General features: G+C 48.5%; 2 protein-coding genes across 4 annotated transcripts in view; one reads left to right on the forward strand and one right to left on the reverse strand.

Annotated features, from left to right (window-relative positions):
* Nucleotides 1–906: 906 nt before the first annotated feature.
* SPCS1 (signal peptidase complex subunit 1) lies at nucleotides 907–18,611 on the reverse strand. The gene is made up of 4 exons (XM_085624196.1): nucleotides 18,467–18,611; nucleotides 5,761–5,820; nucleotides 5,590–5,676; nucleotides 907–1,183 (listed from the first exon to the last, which is right to left on the reverse strand). Exons 1-4 carry the CDS (start codon nucleotides 18,500–18,502, stop codon nucleotides 1,064–1,066), a joined length of 303 nt encoding a protein of 100 aa, XP_085480322.1. The 5' UTR covers nucleotides 18,503–18,611; the 3' UTR covers nucleotides 907–1,063.
* A 297-nt stretch (nucleotides 18,612–18,908) lies between these two features.
* GLT8D1 (glycosyltransferase 8 domain containing 1) overlaps nucleotides 18,909–25,575 on the forward strand; it is a 97,782-nt gene continuing 91,115 nt past the window's right edge. The window contains exons 1-2 of one of the 3 annotated variants that reach the window (XM_085624195.1): nucleotides 18,909–18,926; nucleotides 24,983–25,043. In XM_085624195.1, the coding sequence (XP_085480321.1) occupies nucleotides 25,028–25,043 (16 nt within the window). In that variant the 5' untranslated portion in view covers nucleotides 18,909–18,926; nucleotides 24,983–25,027. Of the gene's footprint in view, nucleotides 18,927–19,512; nucleotides 19,888–22,664; nucleotides 22,686–24,982; nucleotides 25,044–25,575 lie in introns of those variants that run through there. The other 2 variants (XM_085624193.1, XM_085624194.1) reach the window with 2 other exon arrangements.

Consider the following 25,575-nt stretch of genomic DNA (forward strand, 5'->3'; position numbering starts at 1 on the left):
ATTTAGTAAAATAATCATCATTAAAAAAAAGTTCAACACACACTTTGACCTCATGGGATTTAATTTAAAAAGCAAGCATTTAAATAGCGCTTCAAAAATGAAACTTCTGGCAGAACACAGCTACGAAGGGAACAAAACATTAAGCGATTAATTAGTTTTGATTCTTAAAAGTAGTCACACTTTTTGTTAAGGGGCACATGATATTGAATGGTATAATTAAACTCTCTTATTTGTTAAAAAAACATTGTGGCCCTTCAAAGGTGGAAGAGCTTGAAAACACGAAAATTCTGAACAATATGGAAAGGAATTGGAATGTAATTCTTCGTTTCTGAAGTCTGAATCCACAGCTAGATTCACACACTGTGCACTTTTCTGCCACATAGCGGGAGGGTACACAAATGTTTAACATTATCAAAGTTTTTAGAGTGGTCGGTGACCACGATTGAGCTCTAGGATGTCTGTGATTCTTTGTGAATTTAATGCCAGTTGGCACGGGGTAAGTGAACTACAACCCCAACTTATTCTGCCCCCGAATCCAGACTGTTTTACATGGAGCAGAAAATCTAGTTCCATGTAGTGTTGATGTTTCACCGCTGCACCCAGAGCGGCAGAGGTGCTCTTAAATACATCCACCCGCCCACGGCGGTCTGAAGAGCCGGCCAGCTAGAGCATGGAGCAGTGGCGCCGCTAACGCTGCCCACACTAAACGCAGTCTGTCGCAAAGCATCACACACAAGTAATATCAATGTTCCTCTTCTGGCTCAAAGCTCACAGCCGAGGCCTACCCTCCTCATTCCGCCAGAGTGGCCAGATAGTTAAAAATGGCGGATTACAGCTGGCAATGTACTACCTTCTCTGACAGGTGAAAATGCTGGCAGTTTGGCCAGATATAAAGCAAACAAAACATGTGGCTCAACCGTATTTTAATGTAAACATTTCAGATACAAAATGCAGAGCGCCCTCTGTGTCACTTCAGTGCCAGTGGAGTTGAATTTCGGCCTGAACGTGCGGCCACTAGGTTCTCCTGCGAATGAAGGAATGACTACAGTTTTATAGAAATCAATTATTTGTGCTTCTTTGAAGACTTTTTATCAACAGACTTCTTCTCTTCTGCTCCACAGTCTTGGGCAGGAAGCCATTTTAGGGGATTCCGTCGATACATAGGCCATGGCGGAAGTGTAAGCTTATGAAAGAAGAAAACACATTTAGTGTCAGAATTGTAGAGCAAGCACCACACTGCAGACATCTACCTTCTTCACCCAAATAAACCATGCTCAGACCCTTAGCAAGATACAGAAATGGAAAACCCAACAGTTATATAGAGACAGCCAGCAGCACTGTGAGGTTTCCTTCCACACCGTACAAGTACATAATGGGCCGCCACAGTCCACTTTCCTCTACACACAAGTACAATGTGCAGCAGCCGCACAATCCAGACAAATGCACACACACACACCCAGAATCGAGAAAGGGCAGCAGAACAAGCTTCCTCACATGCACACAGATTCCAGGCAATAGCCAGCTTCACTCACATACCGATAAGTGGGGTAGGGACAGGACCAGGATTCGGATGGGGGTTGCTGCTACCCCCCCCCCCCCCCTCCTAACCAGTAGGATCTCTCTGCATGCAGTTTCTAGAATACGCTGCACAGAACACTAATTTTTTCAAATAATTTAAGAAAAATTTGAGATAAAATACTACATTTAATTGAAAACACCACCTCTGAAATATACGTTAATTTTAAAAGCAAAAAAGAAAGCAGGGAATGGTGTGCGTTTCTGTGGACCTTGCCACATAAGACACATACTGCGGATTTAACAATTATGGAAGCTGCGCTGTCCCACTGTGCACAACAGCGTCAGTCTGGCCATTCAGGTGGGGGGTGGAGGAGGATAGGGAAACAATCTCATCAGACTGAATTCCAATCGCAATATTCATACACAGAATTAAGTAGCAAGCTCGACACCATACTTTAAAGGTGGGAGAACAGGAAAATTGAGGTATACTGAAGGTTAACTATACAAGCAGATTCCACAAAGAACTGTCACAGGCCCATAAGACAGGGGTCTTCAAAGTGTGGGGCGCGACCCCCAGTGGGGCCGTGACGTGATGGAAAGGGGGTTGTGCATTCCCGGTCACACTTCTGCCCATACCCATCGGACAACAAGGGATTCAGCCCCCCTCCTCCCCCGTAGTGTGTCTCAGCTCGAGCTGCTGTGGGCTCCGCTGTCTTCTCTCCAGCACAGCCCGGGACGCCTGAGTTTCACAGGTCGCTAAAGACCATTTGCATGTTTACATACCTTTTGTAAACTGGTTACTGAGGCTTAGTTTTTTTTTTCTAGTTCCCGTACCCCCTGAGCCCCAACTCTGCCTTTTCCTTACATTTGTATTTTACATTTACTGCAGTTGTGTGTTAGAATGCATTTCATGAAAAGAAATATAAAGTAGGGTTGCAAGAAGGAAAATACCAGCCATTTGATGTTTAAAGAGCCTGCGAAGGCCTCCTCTTGACACTAAATGGGATTGTAAATAAAATGATATGCATTCAATCGTAATGTGACTTTTCTGTCTTTGTTTCCTTTAATTATCAGTCATAGATCATTGAGGCAGCCCTAGAACACAATTAAAAGTGCTTTCTATTTATATTTGCTGTTCCAAGTACGCACAGATGAGTGCTGAAATATACAGCTTTAGGTGACTGCTTATTTTTGTACCATCTGGGACATCAAAATAATGAGGAGGCAATCCTAACCATAGGACTGGAAGTGTGTTGCAGGATCAGCATATTATTTATTTCCTCCACCCTCGATCCATGATTAATGTCCTAATAGCAATAGTTTACCGTACATCTTTAAACCCTACGCTGCAGTCAATAACATGCTGAGTTGCTTCAAGTGTCTGGGAATGCACCCCGCATTCAGACAACTCACTTCTCATTCTTGCACTTCACTTTCACGCTCACCCTGCACTCACAGCGATCACAATGCACTCACACTGATCACCATGCACTCACATCATTCACCCTCTCATCCTGCACTCACACTGATCACTCTGCAATCACAATGCACTTGCGTTGTTCACCCTGTACCTCAGCCTGCAGTCACACTACTCATCTGCACTCATGTGACACCTCATTCACCTGCCCCCTCACTGCTCAATTTGCAACTCGCTCAAACAAGCCCATGATTAACCATGCATTCATTCGTCCCACTTTGCACTTACATCCGCACCCAAATTCATATGGTCACCTCACTCACTCTGCAGTCACTCCTCTTTCCCTACTCTCACACTGTTGCATCGCTCACCGTGCACTCACTTGGGCACTCTTCTCATCCACGGAGTGCAGAGGGTTAATGTGTCTGCTACAAAGAACATGTACTATGTAGATCACAGAACTGAGTGTGAGTAAACTATGAGTAGCACTATAAAAAAAAAATGTTTGTCAGAAAGGTGCTACAGAGAGATGAGGTGCTTTGTTGGTGAGTGGTAGTGAGGGAATTTATGGAGGAGGAAACTGGGGATGGGGCACCAAAAAAGACTGTTGCGCCGTGTGTGACCAGTGCTATGGCCAGTCCTGCCTGGGAGTGTAGGCCCCCGCGAAGGTTGGGTCTAATGGCTCCCATGCTTCTGCCTATTACTATTATTTACATGTGTAGTGCGCTACTGTTACCAAAAGGTGTGCTGGGGCTAATAGCCATCTGCTGCCTGAAGGCAAATGAGAAACATACAGAAGGGGAAGGAGAACTAGCCAAATGGGGTGACCTACAGAGCATAGAGCCAGGTGTTTAGATCTTCCTAAAGCATAATAGATTCTTGGTGGAGCAAAGCAAAGGAGGATGCACGTTCCATAACTGTGTGGCCTGCACCAAAACAGCAAGACAGACAATTCGTGCCTTCCTGAATTAGGGAACAATAAGCAGAGTGGCACAGGCCAAGAGGAGCATACAGGTCCAACCCGTGTGCTCGGTGAGGAGAGATGAGAGGTTGAGAAAGGACAGCAAGGGAGTGAGAGAATTTGATTGAAGAGGTCAGGGATGAGGAAAAATGTGAAGTGCCGATGGGAAGTGCGGACACGCAAGAAGTGAGTGTGAGGGAAAGTTGAGGGCACAGAGGAGGGCTACTGTTAAACTGTGAGAGAAGATAGCTGAAAGATGATCTGAGACCTAAAAAGTAATTTGATGCGACAGGGGTGAGGGACAGCAGCAGTAGGGGAAGAGAGGGAGTACTGGGGTGGGTGCTGAGCAGTGATTAATTTGCAATAACACATGTGCCTGGGACCTCACCAGTCGGCCACTGCAACTTTAACGACCCACCCATTGCCTTGCCTGCGTGGCCAATGACAATACCTATGCAACTACCAACCATAACACTGTACAAGTGTGACTATTTCAAGCCCCCAAAGCTATAAGAATGGCATGGAAGTCAGGAGTTGATTGTGTTTAATGTATATTAAATTAATAAACAGCTGTTCTGCTCATCTCTGAATTACACAGACAGAGCCACCATGTGGCAGACGGTCATAGTGCCAGTATGCACAATTAGGTGCCAGTGCGGAGCACCGGAAACCACCTGCTCAAATTAAGCACTGGTGCTGAAGTAACAGGGGAAAGGGACATTGGTTCAAGAAGGTGTGGAAGAACAAAGGAGAGATGTGAAAGATGAATGGGGGGGACTGGAGAGGTGTAAGATATAAATGGACAACAATTTGAATGGAGAGACTTGAGGTGAATGAGAAGTGCAGATGGGCACGCGAGGTGACGGGGCCAGAGAGGCCATGAGATAAATGCGAGAAACTGTTAGAGATGAGGGCAGTGAAAAGACAGAATGGCAAGAAGTGATTAAGGGTGAAGTGAGAACTTGAATGGGGAGAGTTCAGAAGTTGTAAAAAGGGGTGAAAGAAAATGGCCTGCAAAGTGAGAGAGGGATCCGGGATTGGGAGAGGAGAGAGGGATGGAAGGGAGGGGTGAGAGGAAAGCGGCATGGGTAAATTGCTTAACTCTGCACAAGACCGCTAGGGTTTTAAGTGACCCCTGCTGCTCCCGGCCAGGGCCAGGTGAGCTTCTCATGTGGCAGCATGTATTCCTGTGGAGTGGAAGGCCCATCACAAAGGTTGACTAGACATCTTTCTGATGTTAATTGCTGTACTTTGGTTATAAACTGGTACTGATGGGGTGAAATCTTTCCTCAGTGTTACTGTGTGCAAAAAATGTCAAAATAATGAAGCAATTCTATCCCAAAATAACGCATCACATATTATTTAAATTTTCTTCCCACACAATTTAGTCAAGCCTGTCGTGTAATTTGGTCCTCACCTGCCTCGTAATTCCAGAAGCCCTGCCTACAGGTTTAGAAATGTTAGTCAGGAGGGTGCTTACGACTGAAAATGTTGACAGGGGGGTCTCGGCACCCAAAAGTTTGAAGACCTCTGCCATAAGACCATCTGTTCTCAGTCAGTCAAAATGTTTGGCCAAAACAGGGAATGATGGCCGTCCTGCAGAGATCTATTATTGTGAAGTGACGGAGAGGGGGGCTCAAACAACAGAATACAGTAGAAGAGGTGTTAAAACTGATGGTACTTCCTGACTTACCAAACATGACAACGCAAATCCACCCATCACTATATATACGGTCCAGCCAAACTGCTCTATCATGTAACCATATACAAATCCAATCACCTGCAAGAAAAGAAAAACACTCAAATTTGGAATCCAAAAGAAAAAGTCCCAAACTGCATAAAACAGAAGCATAACGCCACTTACTGCTGAGACAACGATGATCCCCTGAAATATCTGCTCCGCCAGTTTCTGTCCCTTGTAGTCCTGGGTGAAAAGAAACACATGGATGAAAGAGATACTAGCCGAAAACATGCATTACCTTCGCATACGTCTTTCTTGCCCCCAGTACTTGCCTAGTGGACATTTGCTCCTGCGTACACATGTTTTCCCCAAGCCAGAATTTTAAAATTCCCACCCCTCCAATGCGGTTTCTCGCTCTACTGCCACACTTCCCATGATCCTATAAAGGAGGAAGCCAGGCATCCCACTTCCTATATTGTCGCTCCTATAATTGGCTAGCACCTAAACTTGGATGCATGAGGTAAGAGGGTTTTAATATGTTTTAAAGAGTGTTTTGATGTTTTAGGGAGAATTTGCATCAGCAATCTGCCTCTTCTTCAATGTCTTGCAGCTACAGCGAAAGGTCCTGCTCAGGCTGATCCATCGGGCACAAAGCAAGCATTTGATAAATAAACATTCTGAAGCATTTCAAGCTAAGCATCTGCTTTAGCGGGGAACACCGGCTCCATGTATTCCTTTCCAACTCTATTTGTTTCAGTAGAGGGGTCCCAAAGTAAGAGCTGAATGTGCAACTTCGCCTGACTCAGCCATGTCTTGGTTCCCTATGAAACACGACTAATGCACTTAGTCTCATGGGGTGACGAGAATCAGCCTGACCCAGAGAGCTTGCCATTCTTGGCCGTGGCGGCACCAGTTGGGCAGGCAGCTCGCGAAAAGAAAAAACTTTGCTTTTGGGGAGTCGCTTGTCGCAAGATTCTCGGCTTGGAGGCTGAGCTTGGTGCCTCCAGGATCATGTGTCTGCTTAAGACACTAATCCCATTGCTAGGAAAGTTGTGGTGCAGTAAAATAAGGCACACAAAGGAGAATTTCTCATGGGAGGAAGACTCTGGGTTCGGTTCAGGTCCCCCCAGTGAAAGAAACATGGATAATGTTTGAACAGTCCGTTTATGCTTCAGTTAAAGCCAGAGAGATACTATTTTCTCCAGAATACTTCTTTCATCCTTCAGAGGGTGATGGGTTGCGCACTGTTTGTGCGGTTGCAGTCACACCTGTATTTAAAAGACCTTGTTGAATTCTTCTGATTTAGGATAGGAAGAGACCGAAGGCCAATTTATTTAAAGATCGGCCAGGAGATAGAGCGCAGTGACTTTCTCGAGGTGGAAGTTCAGGTCCCCGAGGAGGATGTAGTCCGTGGAGGCGAGGGCGTGTGTGCTGATGAAGTCGCTGAACTGCGGTCAGGGTCCGGGGGGGTCTGTAGACGAGGGTACCTCTGAGGGTTGTGTTCGGGTCGGTGTAGATTTGGAAGTGCAGGTGTTCGGCGGTGCTGAGGGTGTCGTCGGTGTCTGTCAAGATTTGAGAGTGTTTCTGTGGACGATGGCCATTCCTCCTCCTACTCCGTTGGTGCGGTCCTTGCGGGTGATCTTGTAACCTTCCGGGATAGCTATGGCAATGCCGGGTGCCGAGGAGGGGTTCAGCCAGGTCTCTGTCATGAAGGCGACATCTGGGGCGTTGGTGTCGAGTAGGTCCCAGAGTTCGGCGGCGTGTTTGCGGGCGCAGCGGGTGTTGAGCAGGATGCATCTGAGGAAGTTGGGTTCTTCGGTAGGAGGGTTGGTGGGCCGGATGCTGGTGAAGCTGCAGTTCCGGCAGGAGAAGGGTCCTTGGGTGCACTTCGGGGTAACCAGGCAGCAGGTGCGTGATCGTCCGGCGCTGAGTGCTTGGAGGGTGCTGGGGTTGTAGCAGAGGCGGGCGTCGTGGCGTTCGCAGGCGCCAGGGGTCCTGGCACTGGGCGCGGTCCAGGCGCAGAAGGGCTTGCCTTAGGCGCGCCAGCGGCCGCTGCATGTGGCCTCCATATAAGGGGAGGTGGGAGGGAGGAGCAGCTGGGAGGCGGGGTGGCGGGCGAGCGAGGGGGCAGGGCCGCAGGGAGCAGCGGCGGGAACGGAGGGAAGAGCAGGAACGGGGGGGGGGGGGTCAGCTACAACACAGAGCAAGTAAAAAGCACTAGAAGGGGCACAGAAGAAAAAAGTGGGCAACAATGACAATGGCAAAGGGGCACAGAAGAAAAAGTGGGCAACAGTGGCAATGGTAAGGGGCACAGAAGAAAAAGTGGGCAACAAATTACGAGTTTACAGAGACAACAGGTACAGGATACCATGGAGGAGCGGCGAACTTACGGCAGCAGCAGGGGAGAGGCACGGACACAGCGGAGGTGCTGTGCGGCAAGGGGAGCGGCCTGACCTGCAAGCATGGTCAAGTAGTTCCAAAAGAATCCAAATTCTATGTCTAAGATATAGTTCTTCCTGATGGTTGCACAAAACAGAGTACGCAATAGTCCATTGTTAATATCCGACAGTTCATTTAATGATAATTCATTTATTGTAAAACTTGCTTGAAGCCAACATGTTTCATTAGATTACAACTTCTTCAGGGCTGATTTACTGTTTGTGTTCTCTCCCATCTATCCATATTTATGTGGGTAATCTGATGCGCTGTATTTATTGTATGGAAAAAAAAATAGCCAACTTGTTTTTGTTGACCCATCAGGAGGATCTGTTTATAATGCATACAATTTTGATTCTTTTGTAGTTACTTACCTTTCAACTTGAGTGACCAATGAGAGTTAATTTGTAACATTCATAGTGGTTAGCCAACATTAAGCGGTCTTGGATTGGAATAGGGGATTGGGGTGGCTGATCTCTTCTCTAACTTGTGCACCACTAATGTAATATTGAGTGTTTTGGACTGCTGTTAGTAAGAGTGAGATGTGCAGTCATTTGTGCCTCCGCTGCTAAATTGTCCTGCTATCGCCATGTTCATGTGGCTGTTTAAGGGATCAAACAGAATGGGTCACTTTAAATCGCTGAATTGAGGTAGCCCCAATCGTGAACAAGCATTTGCAATGCAATAGGTCTCGCATTTACGCGAGTTTGAGCTATTGGCATTGTAAATAACTATGCCTTTTATTTATGTTTTACAAACAGACACATAAATAAAAGGCATTGTCATTTATAATGCCAATAGCTCAAACTCGCGTAATTACGAGACCTATTTCATTGCAAATGCTTGTTATTTTATTTGTCCTTCACCAGCAGGATTTACCTTTAATAAGGAGAGGGGTGGAAAGTCTTTCCTCTAATGGCCCCTTCTCCATCAGGCCGTCGGAGGAAGCGTTCCATCGATTGAGCCTACAGCGGCTCCGTCAACGGAAGTTGGCAGTCTACCCAAGTCTAAATAAGGTGGAAGAGGCAAGGTTTTGGGGGACAGGGTATTCCGCCACATCTGTGACAGAGTATGCTGTCTGCACAATTGTAAATCAGCACCTTAGTAATAAGTTTGTTTCTCTGCAAAGCGTTATGCCTATTCATCCTTTCATTCTTCCAGTGCTGATATCAAGACTACTGACTTAAATAAAAGAGAGCTTTTTTAACACAAAATACACCTGTTGTGATGTGTAGTGTGTCTGTAATATTGCAATGGGTTGCATTACAAAAGTTACAGGTGACTCACAGAGCGGTGCCAAGTCAAACTATCAGGGGAGAGGATGTGGTCCGTCGGCTAGACTGCCGACTTTGGTGCTGGAAACAAGGGTTCAAGCCTCGGGGTCGCGTCCACATCCTGTGATTCTGGGCAAAACACTTAATCTCCCCGTGCCAATGTAAATACGGTGCTCGTGTAAAGCGCTTCGATACCTTCGGGTCGAGTTAGCGCTATATAAATATGCAAAAAAACAAAAGGCCTAGATTGCTTGGTGGGTCGATGAGCGGGTTCGAAGTAGTTTAATCACGGATTTGAAAGCCATCAAACTCTTAGCTGTATCAGCCAATCAGCCTTCCGAGGTCGGTAATGAGAACTGCTGACTTGGGTAATAAATAATTCAGCTATTCCTTTAAATTGAAGGCCTCTGTTTTTGTGCTGCTAAGGAAACGCAACAAAATTATGTCAGGTCACTCCTCCGTTGCCAGTATCATAAAATCGAATGAGTGTTCAGAGAGCTGAATCGTTTCAAGTTGCATCTAATTGTACAAATCACGCGCCCACAGTCACTGAAAACAGACTCCCTTCAAGCAAGCCAGTGGCGCGCGCTCTCGTCGGCTTCCGCATCTCCCTCGGCTCGCGGGGAGCACTAATGATGAAGGAGGCGAGGCCAGCACGCTGCTGTCTTCTCTCAGCACAGTGACAACACGCCTGCTGCCAAACCTGGAGTGGACGAATGCAGGAGGAGTTGGATCTTAAGTAAACACACACTGACGGCTCGCAAGCACAGGACCTTTAAGCAGACCCCCCCAGGATATAGCGGCACAAATATGGAAATTTAGCGGCACAAATATGGAAATTTAGCGGCACAAATATGGAAATTTAGCGGCATTTTTGCGGCACTTTATTTTACTCATAATCATTCATTTTCAGCCTTAAATCAATGGAAACTCTTTTAGCAGAGTATTCCACAGTCCAGCCCGAACTGCCAAGCCAGGTCCTCCCTGGACTGGAAACAAGCATCCTAGGACCGGTTTCGGAGTTTCACCCCTCTACAGCCAGGATAGCTTGATTCCAGTGGCATGGAGAGCACGGGTCTCACATCTGGGCATACCCTTCCCACTCAGGGTGACAAATGCAAAAACAACAGTTGATGGACAGAATGCAGAACAAACTAAACTGGGGTGGCATGGTGAGCAAAAGAATGATGGATTCCGTCCATCAATTGTGTGTCTTTTACATAGTAACCAGTGACAGAGGCTGCAGTACTAAGAATATTTTTTTTCTTGCTTGTGGCACATAGATATGTCACTGAAGTATTTTGGAGTTCATTTTCAAATGAAACTAATATGAATAGAAAGAAAGCGGCAAATAAAATACGTCGTGAATCTGACAGTTTTAGATTGCCTTGCAGGGCTAGTAGTTCACACCCATGAAGGAAAAGTGAGAATGCAAAGTAGGTGTGGGTACAAAACTCGGACCAGACAAATGTGGTTGAAGGAAGGTCATTGGCAACGTCTACGTCTCACACCTTGACTTGCTACTTTTCGCTTGCTCTCCTAGCATTGGTAAGTCAGTCTTGACAGTGCCCTTGCCCTATCCCTATCACTGGTGCATATATGTCCATCTCCACAGGTGCCAACCTTTGAACATGATTAGATGGCAAGAAGGTACTTAGTCGACAATTGTGCTAGAATGTAGCTCATTCGTAACCAATATGCTGTTATTGCTCTGAGATGCTGTATTGAAACTCAATGTAAGGTGCAGCTGTAGGTAACACATACATAGTTGCACAGAGCAAACCGGAACTTGCTGGTGGAGAGGAGTTTATATAATAAAGTCCCTGCACCCGGCCTAAATTAGCACTAACGTGTGTCTAATATTCTTGTTGCATGCCTTCGACCAACGCGCGACGTCCCCCTTTCTCTCTTCGATGCCTCTGCCCTGTGATTTGTGACGACAGGCGGCTGCGCTTAGCCCCAGCACCAGTCACTGTTCAGAATCAATGTGCGTGTTAATGACATTGTGCGCGGATGGATACGAGGGCAGCAGTCCAGGTCGCACGACAGGGCTTACAACACTTAACACCATCCCTGCAAATGGCATATTCTTGGATAGAGTCCGGAGACCTCGGTCAAAGGATGAACTTTCCCTGACTTCGCGATACGTTAACATCCGGGGCTGATCTGATTACATCATACGCACTCTGTAATCTACTTGGTACACGTTCTTTGCAGCAGGCCTATTAACCCTCTGCACTAACTCCAGGGAAGTCAAAATCTCAACTATAAACAAGCATTTACAATGCAATGGTCTCGGCATTGGTAAAGTTAGAGCTATTGGCATTGCTCATGACATTATTTTTGCTTATGTTTTTCGTTTTTAAAACATTTAAAAAACGGCATTGTCATGAGCAATGCCAATAGCTCTAACTTTAACAATGCCGAGACCGTTGCATTGTAAATGCTTGTTCCTTATGCAAAGAGGGCACATATTTGCTATTGGCAGCATAATTGCGATTTTTGCTACATATTTTCTACGCTAGATTGGGCATAAAATAGATCGATGGCATATCGATCTATACATCTCATGTGTCTGCTACCCTGAGGGGTTGGCTGAAGGGAACTCACTGATCAATAACCTGCCGAGTATCACACAAGACGGGTTTGTTCGTCCCCATGTGATATGGTTGAAGCAGGGGGCAATGGCCAATGGAAAGAAACTGGCCCATACAGCTGGGCTTCAGAACAGACCACAGCATGAATTTCAGATCTAACACAAATGGGGTGTCATTCATTGGGGTGTCATTGGAGTGCTTTAGGAATGTTAAAATGACCGCATCATTAAATAAAAAGTCAAGAACTCTCCAAAGCTGAGCGGAAATAGCTTGTGGAGTGGAGGAAGCGGACAGGTGCTCCATGACTCAAGACTGGTGGGTATATCTTTTCATTCTGGGGGCCAAGAGAAATCACAAATCTCATCACATCAGGCTAAAGTAAGTAAACCATCCAGCAGGGGTGAGAGAATTATGAAGCATTCCTAGACAATCCACTTGTGGGTGTATACTGTATACATGATCAAGATCTTTATGGCTGGTCTACACCACCAACAGACAGTCTTTGGTTCACACCGAATCGTACTGCATCACGTTAATGTACAAAATGAGTAGGGGAAGCGCGGTGTACGTAAAGAAGGCGCCACTTCAGAATAACATAGGCACATTTTTGCTACTTTGAAGTTGAGCTCATTTGTGCTGTGGGTATTTTGAGTGATCTATTTTGTGCGTTTACCCGCTTCGTCCTCACTCCTCAGCGTAAACAATGGGTATATAGCAAGGACCGCATGCACGATTATAGGAAGCCTCCCAGGCGAAATAGACATGGGATGCTCTTAGCTGTATCCCATTCCAAGGAGAGCAAAGCTGGTGTCCTTGTGGATACCTCACACCGCGGCCATGCACAGCTTCTCTCAGGCAACCACTGTGATGACAAGCTGGACCAAGACAGGGGAGGCTACCGCCTTCCACTGAATGTCTGCGGGGGCTGAAATAACGTGCTTAAGGGAAACATCCTAAAACTTACCAAACCAGAGTGGGTCACTTGTTAGCAGCCGTCGTCAGTTGGCTCGGTATCTCCGGCTCTTTCCACTGGTACTTCGGACGCTTCGTACTTTCGGTTGCTGAAGCTCGATTGGGAAACGACCGTTGAGTTCTCGCGAGGCAGCCAGTTCTCGCGGGAACTCGCGCACTCTCCTTAGTCTGTGCTGTCTGTTTTCCGGTGCCTTAGGAGCCGGTGGCGGGCGACATCTACTTCCGGTAAGGATGGCGGAGGAAGGCAATAGGCTGCCGGGCGAGCTGGGCCTAAACAGCAAGACCAGAGACACCACGCAGGAGCCAGCGTGGGAGTACGAAGGAGATCAGGTGAGGGAGCAACGCCGGGACACCACCGCCTTTCTCCGAGGCACAGCAGAAAATGCCTCGGAGAAACGCCACGTCCTTTTCGGATTTGGGGGCGTGTTTTGCTGTTGTCTCCTCCCTGAGACTTCTCGCAAAAAACACGCCCCCCGATCCGAAAAGGACGGGGCTTCAACGGAGTGACTGGACCTCTTCTCCAGTGGCTGGCCAGCATTTAAGAGGCCAGCCAATGGAGAACAGGAGAGAAGAGGGGCGGGTGCAAGCCCCTCTTCTCAAAGTCACTCCATCTCATTAAATCTCGGAGCGAGACTGCGCAAGCGCAGCCTTTCGCAGCCGAGACCTAAAAATGCTCATGTCTCTCCAGGAAAATTATTCTGGACATTGCCGATTCCGCAGGCACTTCTGTAAAAATTGCGAAATTTTTACAAAAGTGCCGATTTCGCGGGCACTTTTGTAAAAATCGCGGCATTTTTACAAAAGTGCCGATTTCGCGGCAAACCGCGAAATCGCGAAATCCTGGAGGGTCTGTTTAAGGCCACCAGTAGGCGGTAAATCTTCTAACATAACCTGCCTGAGAAGGACCATTGTTTCCAGGATACTGGTACTGAAATGTGTCTGCCGGATCAAACAAGCATTGGCAAAGACAAAAGATTTGACCTAAGGAGGCTATTGCATGCAAATTGCATGTGTGCATACCTGTACTACATTTGTTAGCACATACAAGTCAGACTTGTTGGCTTTGCCAATGCTTGTTTTGCTTTATGCAGCTGGGTTGTGTGCCCTTTTGTGTGTGTGAATTAAAATATGTGTATATATGTGTGACTTGCACATGATTCCTTTTCCAAACATTGACAAAAACATGTTGAAGTTAAAAAAAACAAGCAGGACGTGGGATAAGGGTAGGGGAGAGAGGCACGCAGGCTGGCATATGGTGAGCACTTTCGCGGCTGCTTTGATGTTCTCAGTGGCCGCGCGGCTCACTGAGAACATCAAAGCGGCCACGAAATGAATGACACTGGCTGCCAAATGGTGCGCGCGCCCGGCGCACATGCACTGTATTTGGAGGCCTGAAAGCACTAGTTTGCACTTCCAAATCCCCCACTTACAAAAGCTCTCGCGAGAGCAGCGCTAAAGCGCTGGCTCAGGCGAGACCTAAAAAGGAGGATTGCTTATTTCTTCAGTAGCAGAGGTTACCTCAGCATGGAACCATGAGGAATTCCCTTAGCTTTTTAGCCAAATAGTATCCTTTCCAGAGACTGCCAGATATATGTCTTCCAACTGTATAAGTGGATGCCTAGACAGCAGGAGTGTTATCGCAAGGTAGATTAGCTTCCTAAGGCAGATCACAGAGAATCAAGACGCAAGTTGATCTGGATGAGGTCCTGACTCAGAGCTCAAGAGACGACTGATGCTCTGGTACAGCTGACAGGTGGTGAAGAGATCACTTTCTGCTTCTCAATTTGTCTTTCGGCCTATATGGATAATATGTTTAAGTCTTTGTAAAGAGGACTTTCAGAAGTCAAGAGTAACAATTCTTCCAAGGGTTAAGCTGCACCTTTACCTTTGGGTGCATTGTTTCTATAAAGGTTTGGACGCATCATCCCAGCAGTAGGAGCGGGGTGGGGTGTCTTTGTGGTTTCACAGATTTATCAACCTATACAATGGTGGTTGAATCTCAATATTCTGGACGGGGAAGAGTCTGTTCGGGGCATATCTTTACCTACTGGAAAGATCTGAGAAGAGTTCTGCTAGCTCTATTACATTGACTCCAGTGCTGAGGAATCACAATGTCAATTTGATAATTGCTCTCATATATGAAATCAGGGCAGTGGTTCATGGGCAGACAATAATTTTGTATCTCCGTGAAAAGGATATCTCCTGGGGAGGGAGAATAGAATCGTGGTTCAGTAGAGCAGGATTTACCCGCTTTGATTTTTTTCTAACCCCATCATTTTTTTAAAAAAAAGGATCCTGTGATTTTGTTTAGTGAGTGGCTCTATGTGCCACCAGGCAGGGGTTCTAGTGGTGGTCCCGTGTTGAAGTTGTTGTACCTGGTATCATATATCTTTGCACCTGTTCTCTTTGGTTCCTTACCATCTGAGAGGCGGTACTCGTCCTCAAGCATTCCTTGGGGGAGGTGACACTTGTGGAGGGCGGGAGTGTAGTCTGCAAGATAGGGAGTGTTCTACTGAGACTGTGGCAATTATACAACAGGCAAGATGGCATCCACTCTAAGATCCTATTCAAGGTCCTGGGAGACTGAGTAATGGTGTCTTCCACGGATATGAATGCTACTCTGGGGATCCAGCAAATGTCTGGATTTCTCGAGGGTGGTTTTTCCTCGTTTACTAGGGCTAGCAGCCTCTGCCATGAGGTCACTCTGGCAGCCATCGTAAACTTCAGGAGTTTAATATTTCTGTTGGTATCCAGGCTGCTGATGAATTAGCTTTTGAAACGGTCAATATTTTTCGGCCCAGTTCCCCTCTGTGGGCTTGAACCTGGCACTTCGGGCTTTAATGACAGCAAACATTCAGGTCTTAAAAGTGAGGTAACTGATGGCCCTTTTCAAAGGCAGAGAGATCTGTGGATAGAGGACACTTGTAGGGTTAGAGCCCTTTCTAAGCTGTGAATGGGCGAAGTGTTTTGCATCCAAGGTCTGGTTTGGTGCAATCTTCTTGTCACTGTTTTATGGATCTTCCCTCAGCAAGATTCCAACCGATTCTGCACTGATCTCCATCACCAGACCTAGGGGAGAACCCTCCTCCCATGGGCGCCCCCTCTGCCTCAAGCCTAGGGTGACCAACCGTCCGTAAATTTCACGGACTGCCCGTAATTTGGGCCCATTGTCCGTGATCATTTCTTTCACGGACGCCTGTTGTCCGTAATTTTGGGGACGGCAGCAAGCTGTGCTGTTCCCCTGTGACCATCAGAGCCAGCTTGCATTTCTCTGAGGCTGCAGCAGCCCCTCCCCTGACCACGCTCCGTCTTTGTACAGGCCCATTGTCATTCTGATGTGGCTGATTATCACCTAAAGAATGACAATGGGCCAAAGAAAGCACAGGCGGGGGGGGGGGGCAGATAAGTGTTTCATGGCCCTTCCTAACTCGCAGATCAGCGCAGGACAGATTAACAAAGAAATAAAGCAAGAATAATCACTGTGATGCAGCTGTGTGTGTGGGGATGGAGGGGGGTGTAGAGGGTGCCAAAGTAGCCAGAAGCGGTGACAGAACGAGAAATTATGATAATGGTAAATCAAAAAGAAGCACAAGGCAAATGGAGAGAGAAAGCAAAGAAAGAATAGAATGCAAATAATTAAAGAAAGCTGGAAAGATTAAGATTTAACAATGGAAGGGAGGATGGTCAAATGGAAAAAAAACACAAAATTAATGTTAATGTGGAATATGGAAATGTGAAAAGAAAATGAAATCGAAATAAAGCTTGGGAATGGAAAAGAAAATGAAATATGAATTTAAAGAATAGAGAGATTGAGAGACGGAATGAAAGGATGCACAGACAGAAAGAAAAATAAATGGAGGATGTAAAGAAGAAAGTGCAGAACAAAGGTGGATAGAAAGAAGGACATAATGAAAGAAAGAAAATGAAAAGACGGAAAGAATAAAAGACAACCGCCAATATAGGGCACAGTATGCTGCTTTTGTGGAGGAGCTGTGCTGGAGGACTAAGTTACATTTTGAAAGACTTCTGAGTGCTTTGCGTGCCTGCAATTTTCGGACCATAACAAAAATGTCTATTTAACTCTGCTGATTAATGTATCTCTTGGAGAGATCTGAGTTTTCACTAATCCCGGTTTTGACTCATCATAAAGAATCAGAGGCATAATGAGCCTCTTGTAAAGCACAACGTGTAACATGCAGAGCAAAGTATTCATTTGTATAATAATTGTAAAGACAACCCCAACCACTATGTTAGGGAAGAGGTGTGGTGCAGTGGCCAGGGCAGCTCACTACGGAACACGGAGTCTCATGGTTCGATCCCCGGCGCGGGCGGCATGGAAGCCCAGCACCTTGTGACTCTGGCCAATAGCTCGCTTAATCTTCCCGATGGGCCCCAGCGCTGGGACACCTCTCCGAGGTAGCTGTGTGCACTTTACAAATGCTGGTATTTCATATGTTATGTGTTATATCCTCAGTTTGTATTTCGGGGTGACTGGAATTATGCGATTGTGCGGCTTCAACAGTTTTCGCATGATTATGGATTTGCCACATGTGCCACATAATCCATCATTAGCTGAATATATCTGAAGATTCTAATTTAAAAACGGTGTCTACCTCAAATGGTTAAAAAATAACTATAAAGGCAGTGGCGTGTTGCAAAGGCCCTTTGTAAAGGTTGACTGGTCACCTTCCTTTGCATATTACTATATTTGGGTATTATATGGGTACTAATGAGGTGCAACCTATCACCAGAAAGTGTTAAAATTTGCATAAATTCCCTTTTTTTGCCAAATAATTTAGTCAACCCTGCAGCAGAATTTGGCCCTCCCTGCTGCATAATTCCAGTGGCCCTGCATATAGTAGCTACCAAGTATGTAAGCCATGTGACTCCTCCACCTTGTAGCCCTCCTTGTCTTAAGTAACATATCCTATATGTTGATTTACATATTATGAGTCATTGTCTCTGAACAATAAGTGTGTGAGCTACAGCGCTCGACACCCTACGTTGGGCTGAGCAGCACTGTAAAATAAATGACATACACATGAGCAAGGGTCTATATTGAGATGAGGGGCACCATGGGAGGTTGATTGTGAGGGAATCTGTGCAGAGGGAGGTTTTTGGTGAAGGGGTGTAAAGAGGGCTGAAGGCCTCTGCATCCCCTGCAGTGCAGGTGGGACAACACTTCAACAAACTGTAAACAAAATATCATATGAAATACCACAAAAAGACCTGCACAGTTGCTCAAAGCTATGCATATACCAAAACGGTGAGGTGCTAGATTCTCTCAACTTAATATAAACTTATTTTGACGTGTACTTATTTTGGTTGTCTATTTACTTACTTATACACTATTGTACGACCTCCTCTGATGTCTCTGAAAACGTACCTTTTGTCACAAATTTCTGTCCTGAATTTTGACCTTCTGTCCTGAATTTTTGTCCTGAAGTTTGACCCTTTGTCCTGAAATTTTACACTCACTGTCCTGAATTTGCACCTATGCCAGTTGGTCACCCTACTCAAGCCCCGGGGCTCCCCTCTCATCCCTCCAGCCGCCCCCTTCCTGCTCCACCCCATGCTCCTCCTGCTCCACCCCGTCCCCTCCGCACCCACCATCTGCGTGGGGATGGCGCTCAGCAGCCCCCTCATGGTCGCTTCTCCTCCGCACAGTTCGCTGCTTTCACCGGGAGCTGCTCTAGAGCTACGTACACCCTCCACAGCCGGAAGCGCGACCCGGAAATAAAAACAAGATTAGCGTTCACTTCCGGCCGGCTCGGGCACCATGTTGGAATGGGACTGCTTTGTGCAGGGCCCGAGCGCGGCCGTCCCTGTCTCTCGAACCCACAGTCTCAGGGAATGAAGGATTCTAAAGCTGATGTCACTACAACCCAGCGCCCTCTGCCGCTGCAGCTATCGCAGCGCTCTAGTTCTTTCACTTTAACCGTGCACTTAGCGCCATCTTTGAACGGTCTACCTGTGTGTGTGTACAGTCAGTGTGTGGTTAGAGCCTGTGGCCAGAGGGGGAGGAGATGTTCGGCCTCAGATCTCCACCGTTGCGCTTTGTCGTACACTTGTAAGCATACATGCCAACATTTCAGAAGAGCAAAGTGGGAGATATAAAAAAGAAAATCAGGAGATTGGGCCCTAAATCGGGTTACTGTCATGTATGGGCTTTGGAAGTGTGCTGCTGCAGGATCGGACATTTGAAACGCAAATGCACGTCTTTTTCATACCTTTCAGAAGCATGGAGCGCAAAGGCAGGCAGAGAGAGGGTGGTGCAAGTGTTGTGCACCCTGGCAGGTTGCTGGCAGTGCGTACACACCCCCATCCCCCGTGTGGCAGCCCGGGCTGAAACAGCTTGTTACTGGGGTGTTTCACCCCTTCTAGAGCCCCTGCATCGCCATTAACTATTGCTGTTAGAATTAGCACGTTACACAATACCAAGCCCTGTCACCTAAAACCCCCGAGGAATCTGGTTTTTGCTTGCAGGAATCGAGAGGCGGGAGACTAGCCTTGAAATCGGTCGTCTCCCGCCTGAATAGGGAGGGTTGGCATGTATGTTGTAAGTCACAAGCCCTGGTGTCGTACTGCGTGGCCCACCGCCCCAACATGGCCGCCAAGTTCGTGCCACTGTGTACTGCGCGTGCGCAGTGAAGAGCAGAGCCAGGCGCAAGGACCCGGCACAGGGCGGCCATAATAGATCGGTACCAGCCCAACGGAAGGACCCCTCGAGGTCCCCGGGTGGAGGTGTGCTGCAGCCGGGGTAACAACTGGGTACATACATAGGGACTCTATATTAGAATTCAACCCCTTGCTGTCCCCGAATATTGGCCTCAAATTCCTGCACTGTTCTCTCCAGGCACTGCACTAGACACCTTGCTCCCCTTGCTCTGCCTGCTGCTGTGTTGGCATTTGGAAGCAGCAGTCAAAGACTAGCACTGGGAGAGGTGGGAGTGAGCTGCAGCCAGTGGAGGAGCAGTGTGAGAGCTGCACCTACTGGAGGAGCAGTGTGAGAGCTGCACCTACTGGAGGAGGTAAGGATGACCTGCACCTACTGAGGGAGCAGTGTGAGAGCTGCATCCACTGGGAGAGCAGTGTGAGAGCTGCACCTACTGAAGGAGGGTAGGAAGAGCTGCTGCTGGACGAGGTAGGGGTGAGCAGCACTTACGAGGGGAGTAGTGTGAGAGCTGCAGCCACTGGGAGAGCAGTGTGAGAGCTGTAGCCTCTGGAAGAGTAGTGTGAGAGCTGCACCTACTAGAGGAGCAGTGTGAGAGTTGTACCTACTGGAGGAGGTGGGAGTGAGCTGCACCTACTGGAGGAGGTGGGAGTGAGCTGCACCTACTGGAGGAGGCGGGAGTGAGCTGCACCTACTGGAGGAGGTGGGAGTGAGCTGCACCCACTGGAAGAGGTGGGAGTGAGCTGCATCTACTGGAGGAGGCAGTGGTGAGCTGCACCTACTGGAGGAGCAGTGTGAGAGCTGCACCTACTGGGAGAGGTGGGAGTGAGCTGCAGCCACTGGACGAGGTGGGAGTGAGCTGCAGCCACTGGAAGAGGTGGGAGTGAGCTGCACCTACTGGAGGAGGTAAGGATGACCTGCACCTGCTGGGGGAGCAGTGTGAGAGCTGCATCCACTGGGAGAGCAGCGTGAGAGCTGCAGCCACTGGAAGAACAGTGTGAGAGCTGCATCCACTGGAAGAGCAGTGTGAGAGCTGCACCTACCGTAGGAGGTAAGGAAGAGCTGCTGCTGGACGAGGTAGGGGTGAGCTGCACCTACCAGAGGGAGTAGTGTGAGAGCTGCAGCCACTGGGAGAGCAGTGTGAGAGCTGCACCAACCGGAGGAGGTAAGGAAGAGCTGCTGCTGGACGAGGTAGGGATGAGCTGCACCTACCAGAGGGAGTAGTGTGAGAGCTGCAGCCACTAGGAGAGCAGTGTGAGAAGTGAGAACTGCTGCTGGACGAGGTGGGGTTAGCTGCAGGAACTGTGCCACCGCAGGAACATTGTGAGAACTGCTACTGGAGGAGGCAGGTGTGAACTTGACCTCCTGGAGGAGGCTGGGTGAGCTGCACCATCTGGAGCAGGTGGGGGTGAGCTGCACCTACTGGAGCAGGTGGGGGCGAGGTGCACCTGCTGGAGCAGATGGAGTGAGGTGCACCTAATGGAGGAGGTAGAGGTGAGCTGCACCTCCTGGAGGAGGCAGGGGTGAGCTACACCTTCTGGAGGAGGTAGGGGTGAGCTACACCTCCTGGAGGAGGCAGGGGTGAGCTACACCTCCTGGAGGAGGCAGGGGTGAGCTACACCTCCTGGAGGAGGCAGGGGTGAGCTACACCTCCTGGAGTAGGAAGGGTTGAGCTGCACCTCCTGGAGGAGGCAGGGTTGATCTGCATCTCCTGGAGGAGGCAGGGGTGAGCTGCACCTACTGGAGCAGGTGGGGGTGAGCTGCACCTACTGGAGCAGGTAGAGGTGAGCTGCATCTACTGGAGCAAGCGGGGGTGAGTTGCACCTAATGGAGGAGGTAGAGGTGAGGTGCACCTACTGGAGCAGGTGGGGGTGAGCTGCACCTCCTGGAGGAGGCAGGGGTGAGCTGCACCTCCTGGAGGAGGCAGAGGTGAACTGCACCTCCTGGAGGAGGCAGAGGTGAGCTGCACCTCCTGGAGGAGGCAAGGGTGATCTTCACCTACTGGAGGAGGCAAGGGTGATCTGCACCTACTGGAGCAGGTGGGGGTGACGTGCACCTTCTGGAGGAGGTAGTGGTGAGCTGCACCTTCTGGAGCAGGTGTGGGTGAGGTGCACCTACTGGAGCATGTGGAGGTGACGTGCACCTTCTGGAGGAGGTAGGGGTGAGCTGCACCTTCTGGAGCAGGTGTGGGTGAGGTGCACCTACTGGAGAAGGTAGAGGTGAGCTGCACCTACTTGAGGAGTCGGGGGTGAGCTGCACCTCCTGGAGGAGGCAGGGGTGAGCTGCACCTACTGGAGCAGGTGGGGGTGAGGTGCACCTACTGGAGCAGGTAGAGGTGAGGTGCACCTACTGGAGCAGGCTAGGGGTGATCTGCACCTACTGGCACCTACTGGAGGAGGAGGTAGAGGTGAGCTGCACGTCCTGGAGGAGGCAGTGGTGAGCTGCACGTCCTGGAGGAGGCAGGGGTGAGCTGCGCCTACTGGAGCAGGCAGGGGTGAGCTGCAAGTCCTGGAGGAGGCAGGGGTGAGCTGCACCTACTGGAGCAGGCAGGGGTGAGCTGCACCTAATGGAGGAGGTAGAGGTGAGCTGCACCTACTGGATCAGGTGGGGGTGTGCTGCATCTCCTGGAGCAGGCAGGGGTGAGCGGCACCTCCTGGAGGAGGCAGAGGTGAGCTGCACCTACTGGAGGAGGTAGAGGTGAGCTGCACCTACTGGAGGAGGCAAGGGTGATCTGCACTTACTGGATCAGGTTGGGGTGAGGTGCACCTACTGGAGCATGTGGAGGTGAGGTGCACCTACTGGAGCAGGCTAGGGGTGAGCTGCACCTACTGGAGGAGGTAGAGGTGAGCTGCACCTCCTGGAGGAGGCAGGGGTGAGCTGCACGTCCTGGAGGAGGCAGGGGTGAGCTGCACCTCCTGGAGGAGGCGGGTGTGAGCTTCACGTCCTGGAGGAGGCAGGGGTGAGCTGCACCTACTGGAGGAGGCGGGGGTGAGCTGCACGTCCTGGAGGAGGCAGGGGTGAGCTGCACGTCCTGGAGGAGGCAGGGGTGAGCTGCACCTACTGGAGGAGGCAGGGGTGAGCTGCACCTACTGGAGGAGGCAGGGGTGAGCTGCACCTACTGGAGGAGGCAGGGGTGAGCTGCACCTACTGGAGGAGGTAGAGGTGAGCTGCACCTACTTTAGGACAAGGCAGGAGTTGGGTTGAGGTGCGAGTTACCTTAGTAGGAGGCGGCTGCATGAGTAGTCTGCTGCTGCTGAAGGGAGAAGTGTGGGTGAGCAGCAGCTACCATAGGAGCGTGAAAACTTCTGGGCTGGCCAGCTGCCATGTTTTTTGGAAGTTTGTCTTGCACTTGGGTGGCCTACCCCATGCCAGTACTCAGCCGGTGTGCCCTCTCCATAGTCTGTCTACAGGCACTTTGTGGGTAACTGTGCCAAATACAAGCATCCTACTGACCATCTGAAACCATTGTTTGCCCCTGAAGACAAGAGATGTATGGATAGCATGATTGTGCTGTGCATGAGGGAATGGGTTGTCCTGGACTGACTATACTGCAGGATGGTTTGCCGTATTAGATTGAGGTAGGCTTTCTCTTAGTTGCCTTCTCTCTCCGCTTGCAGGTCTCTGCACTCCTCAGTCATCTCCACTCAACCTGTGGAAGTTGACTGTATCTGGGTTTATTTATTTATAACCCTCAGTGACGCTGATAGATTTCTTAGAGCTAAAGTCATATTGTAAACGAGGAGAGAGAAAATCAGAGGTCCTTATGAAAAAGGGAAAGTTTTGGAGCTTTTCTGAAGAAAGGCTCATTTTTCGAGTGTGCTGATGTTCAAAGAGAGCATGTTCCAGAGTTTCTGTGTGATGTACCAGAAACACTTCCCACTGATAAGACGCGTGTTGACACAGCAGTATCTGCTTGTTAGTTTCCAGTTTCCAGATAGAAGCCGAATGGTGCCTGGGTTTCGAAACCTTCATCATTCTCCAAGAATGAGCCTTGTACGTTTACCCTCTGTAAGCTCTACAAGTTCATTTAAAAAGGTGGTGTGTGACCTTTCAGTGAGATAGCTAGTTCCATATACGGTTGCCCTGCTGCCTCTGGCCCACTATGACCAGATAAACTAGAGATGTACGATTCCTCGGACCTGGGCTGATGGTTTACTAGCGCTTCAGGACTGGCTTAGGGCTTTTAATCTTGATGTAAACGTTTGGGGAAATACAAGGTGGCATGGTTTCCTTTATGATCAAGACAGTCGTGGGTCGAGAGGGAGATATTGCCACATGAAGTTAGGGCTGGGACCTTGCCCGTGCTCTGCGTCAAGTGCTGCAAGGAAGATCATTTTGTGTTTTTTCGGTGTTTATTAAAGGGTGCGAATAGCTTCTACACCTGCTGACATAGAGGCAGTATCAGGAAACTTCGCTTTTAGGGGCTTATGTTGGACAAGGAAACATATGTCTAATTGTCTGGGTGTACTGGATGGTGCTGAAGGCCCACTTGCAGGTTCGCTAGGCTTCCTTCGTTACATGGGAAGGCCGCTGGATTCCACTGTGCCATAAACTCTGCCGGATGCAGCACCCACGCAGAAGCCTGGGTGTGCAGGGGCTAGTCTAGGAAGCTCCCATCTGGTAGCCTTGGCATGATGGTGCTGGGCTACTTTGAGCTGCTGCCAGTCAGGCACCTTGGTATGCTGGCAATGGACAAGCCTGGCCAGTCACCACCCAGGACCCTTGTCATGTAGGGCTCGGTGCTTCGGTGGTCTTTTATTCACACTTACAGGAGTTGGGAATGAAGTGGCTGATGCCTTGCTAGTCTGGATTACTCCTCCATACAGTGGAGTTTGCATGAAAGGATGAGAATGGGAGCCGATGCCTGTAGGGGCAGCAGCTGAGCTGGTCTGTTCTGCTCCCACCTTGTAGGCTGGACATATTTGGGCCGTTGCTGGGCTGCTGCGGCTGGCTTCCTGCAGTAGGGACTCCTTTATTCATGTATTCTTTCCTTGGTTAACAGATCTGCTTAGATCGGTGATGATTAAAACATATGTAATGTGTATGACATTTTTAGTGAAGTAGAGGTGTGGCTCAGCGGCCAGATCAGCTGACTGGAGCGCAGGGGTCAAAGTTTGATCGCCGGCAACCGCTCCAACTGCCCATCATGTGACTCTGGGAAATAGCTGACTTAATCTCCCCGACGGCCCCCAGCGCCTTGAAACCTTAAGGGGGGTGGTATGTTTGTGTTTTAGAAATAGGAATTATTGTTATTATGACTCACAGATACTGGTGTGGATGTTTTGTCAATGAAGGCCCGATGGAAGCTAAACAACATCTTCTCTTGAGGCTGGCTCGTGTCCTCCTTGACATACTGCCTTTAGTTAGATACCTGGATGAGTGTGACGCCTTGGTCACGCTGATACCCCTTGCTGTCACAATTTGTAACTCCTTTTTTATCTTTCTCTTTTCAGAAGCTGCTCGAGTAACATACTTATTTGACGTGGCGCTGCGGAAACATGACATTTAGAAAAGGTAACGCATATAATGGGCATCTTCACATTACTCTTTTACCACAGATGAGGCACAAGGAATGGATGGGTTTTTCTAACTAACAAACTCTCATTTGTTGTTCTCTCATTGGTCGCCTCAACGATGATGTCAAACAGTGATTGCGTGTATAGGATCTGCCATCTTGTTAAGCTGCATCTTAAGGTCATAAAAGGCTTCCTTAGGGCTGATTTCACTCCTGGGGGCTTGTACTAAGATATTGGATCTCTTTCACAAAATGTAGAAGTAGATTTCACCAGTTTGGTATCTTAAAGTGTAAGTTTGGGCTATACCCAGCGAAGTGTCCATGCGGGCCATTGTATGTGGGAATGACTGAAAGAAAGATCACGTTACTTATCAAACAAAATAAATGCAACAACCGTCACCAATCTGACAGGTCCATGATAGCGGTACAGTTAAAAAAATTCAATCATAATATTTCACAACTCAATTTTCAAATCATTGAACATATAATGATAAATCCTGAATATGATTAACAAAAACGACCAGCAGAGAG

Source organism: Triturus cristatus, chromosome 9 (genome assembly GCF_964204655.1).
Source record: "Triturus cristatus chromosome 9, aTriCri1.1, whole genome shotgun sequence".
Classification (NCBI taxonomy): domain Eukaryota; kingdom Metazoa; phylum Chordata; class Amphibia; order Caudata; family Salamandridae; genus Triturus; species Triturus cristatus.

Bases quoted from the DNA above. Each gene is read 5' to 3' on its own strand.
- SPCS1 (XM_085624196.1), bottom strand. From the start codon at position 18,502: ATGAGGGGGCTGCTGAGCGCCATCCCCACGCAGATG. The intron at 5,821-18,466 runs GTGGGTGCGGAG...CTTTTCACCCAG, and splicing joins GCGCCATCCCCACGCAGATG to GACTACAAGGGACAGAAACT. The intron at 1,184-5,589 runs GTAAGTCAGGAA...TTCTTTCATAAG, and splicing joins GATTTGCGTTGTCATGTTTG to CTTACACTTCCGCCATGGCC.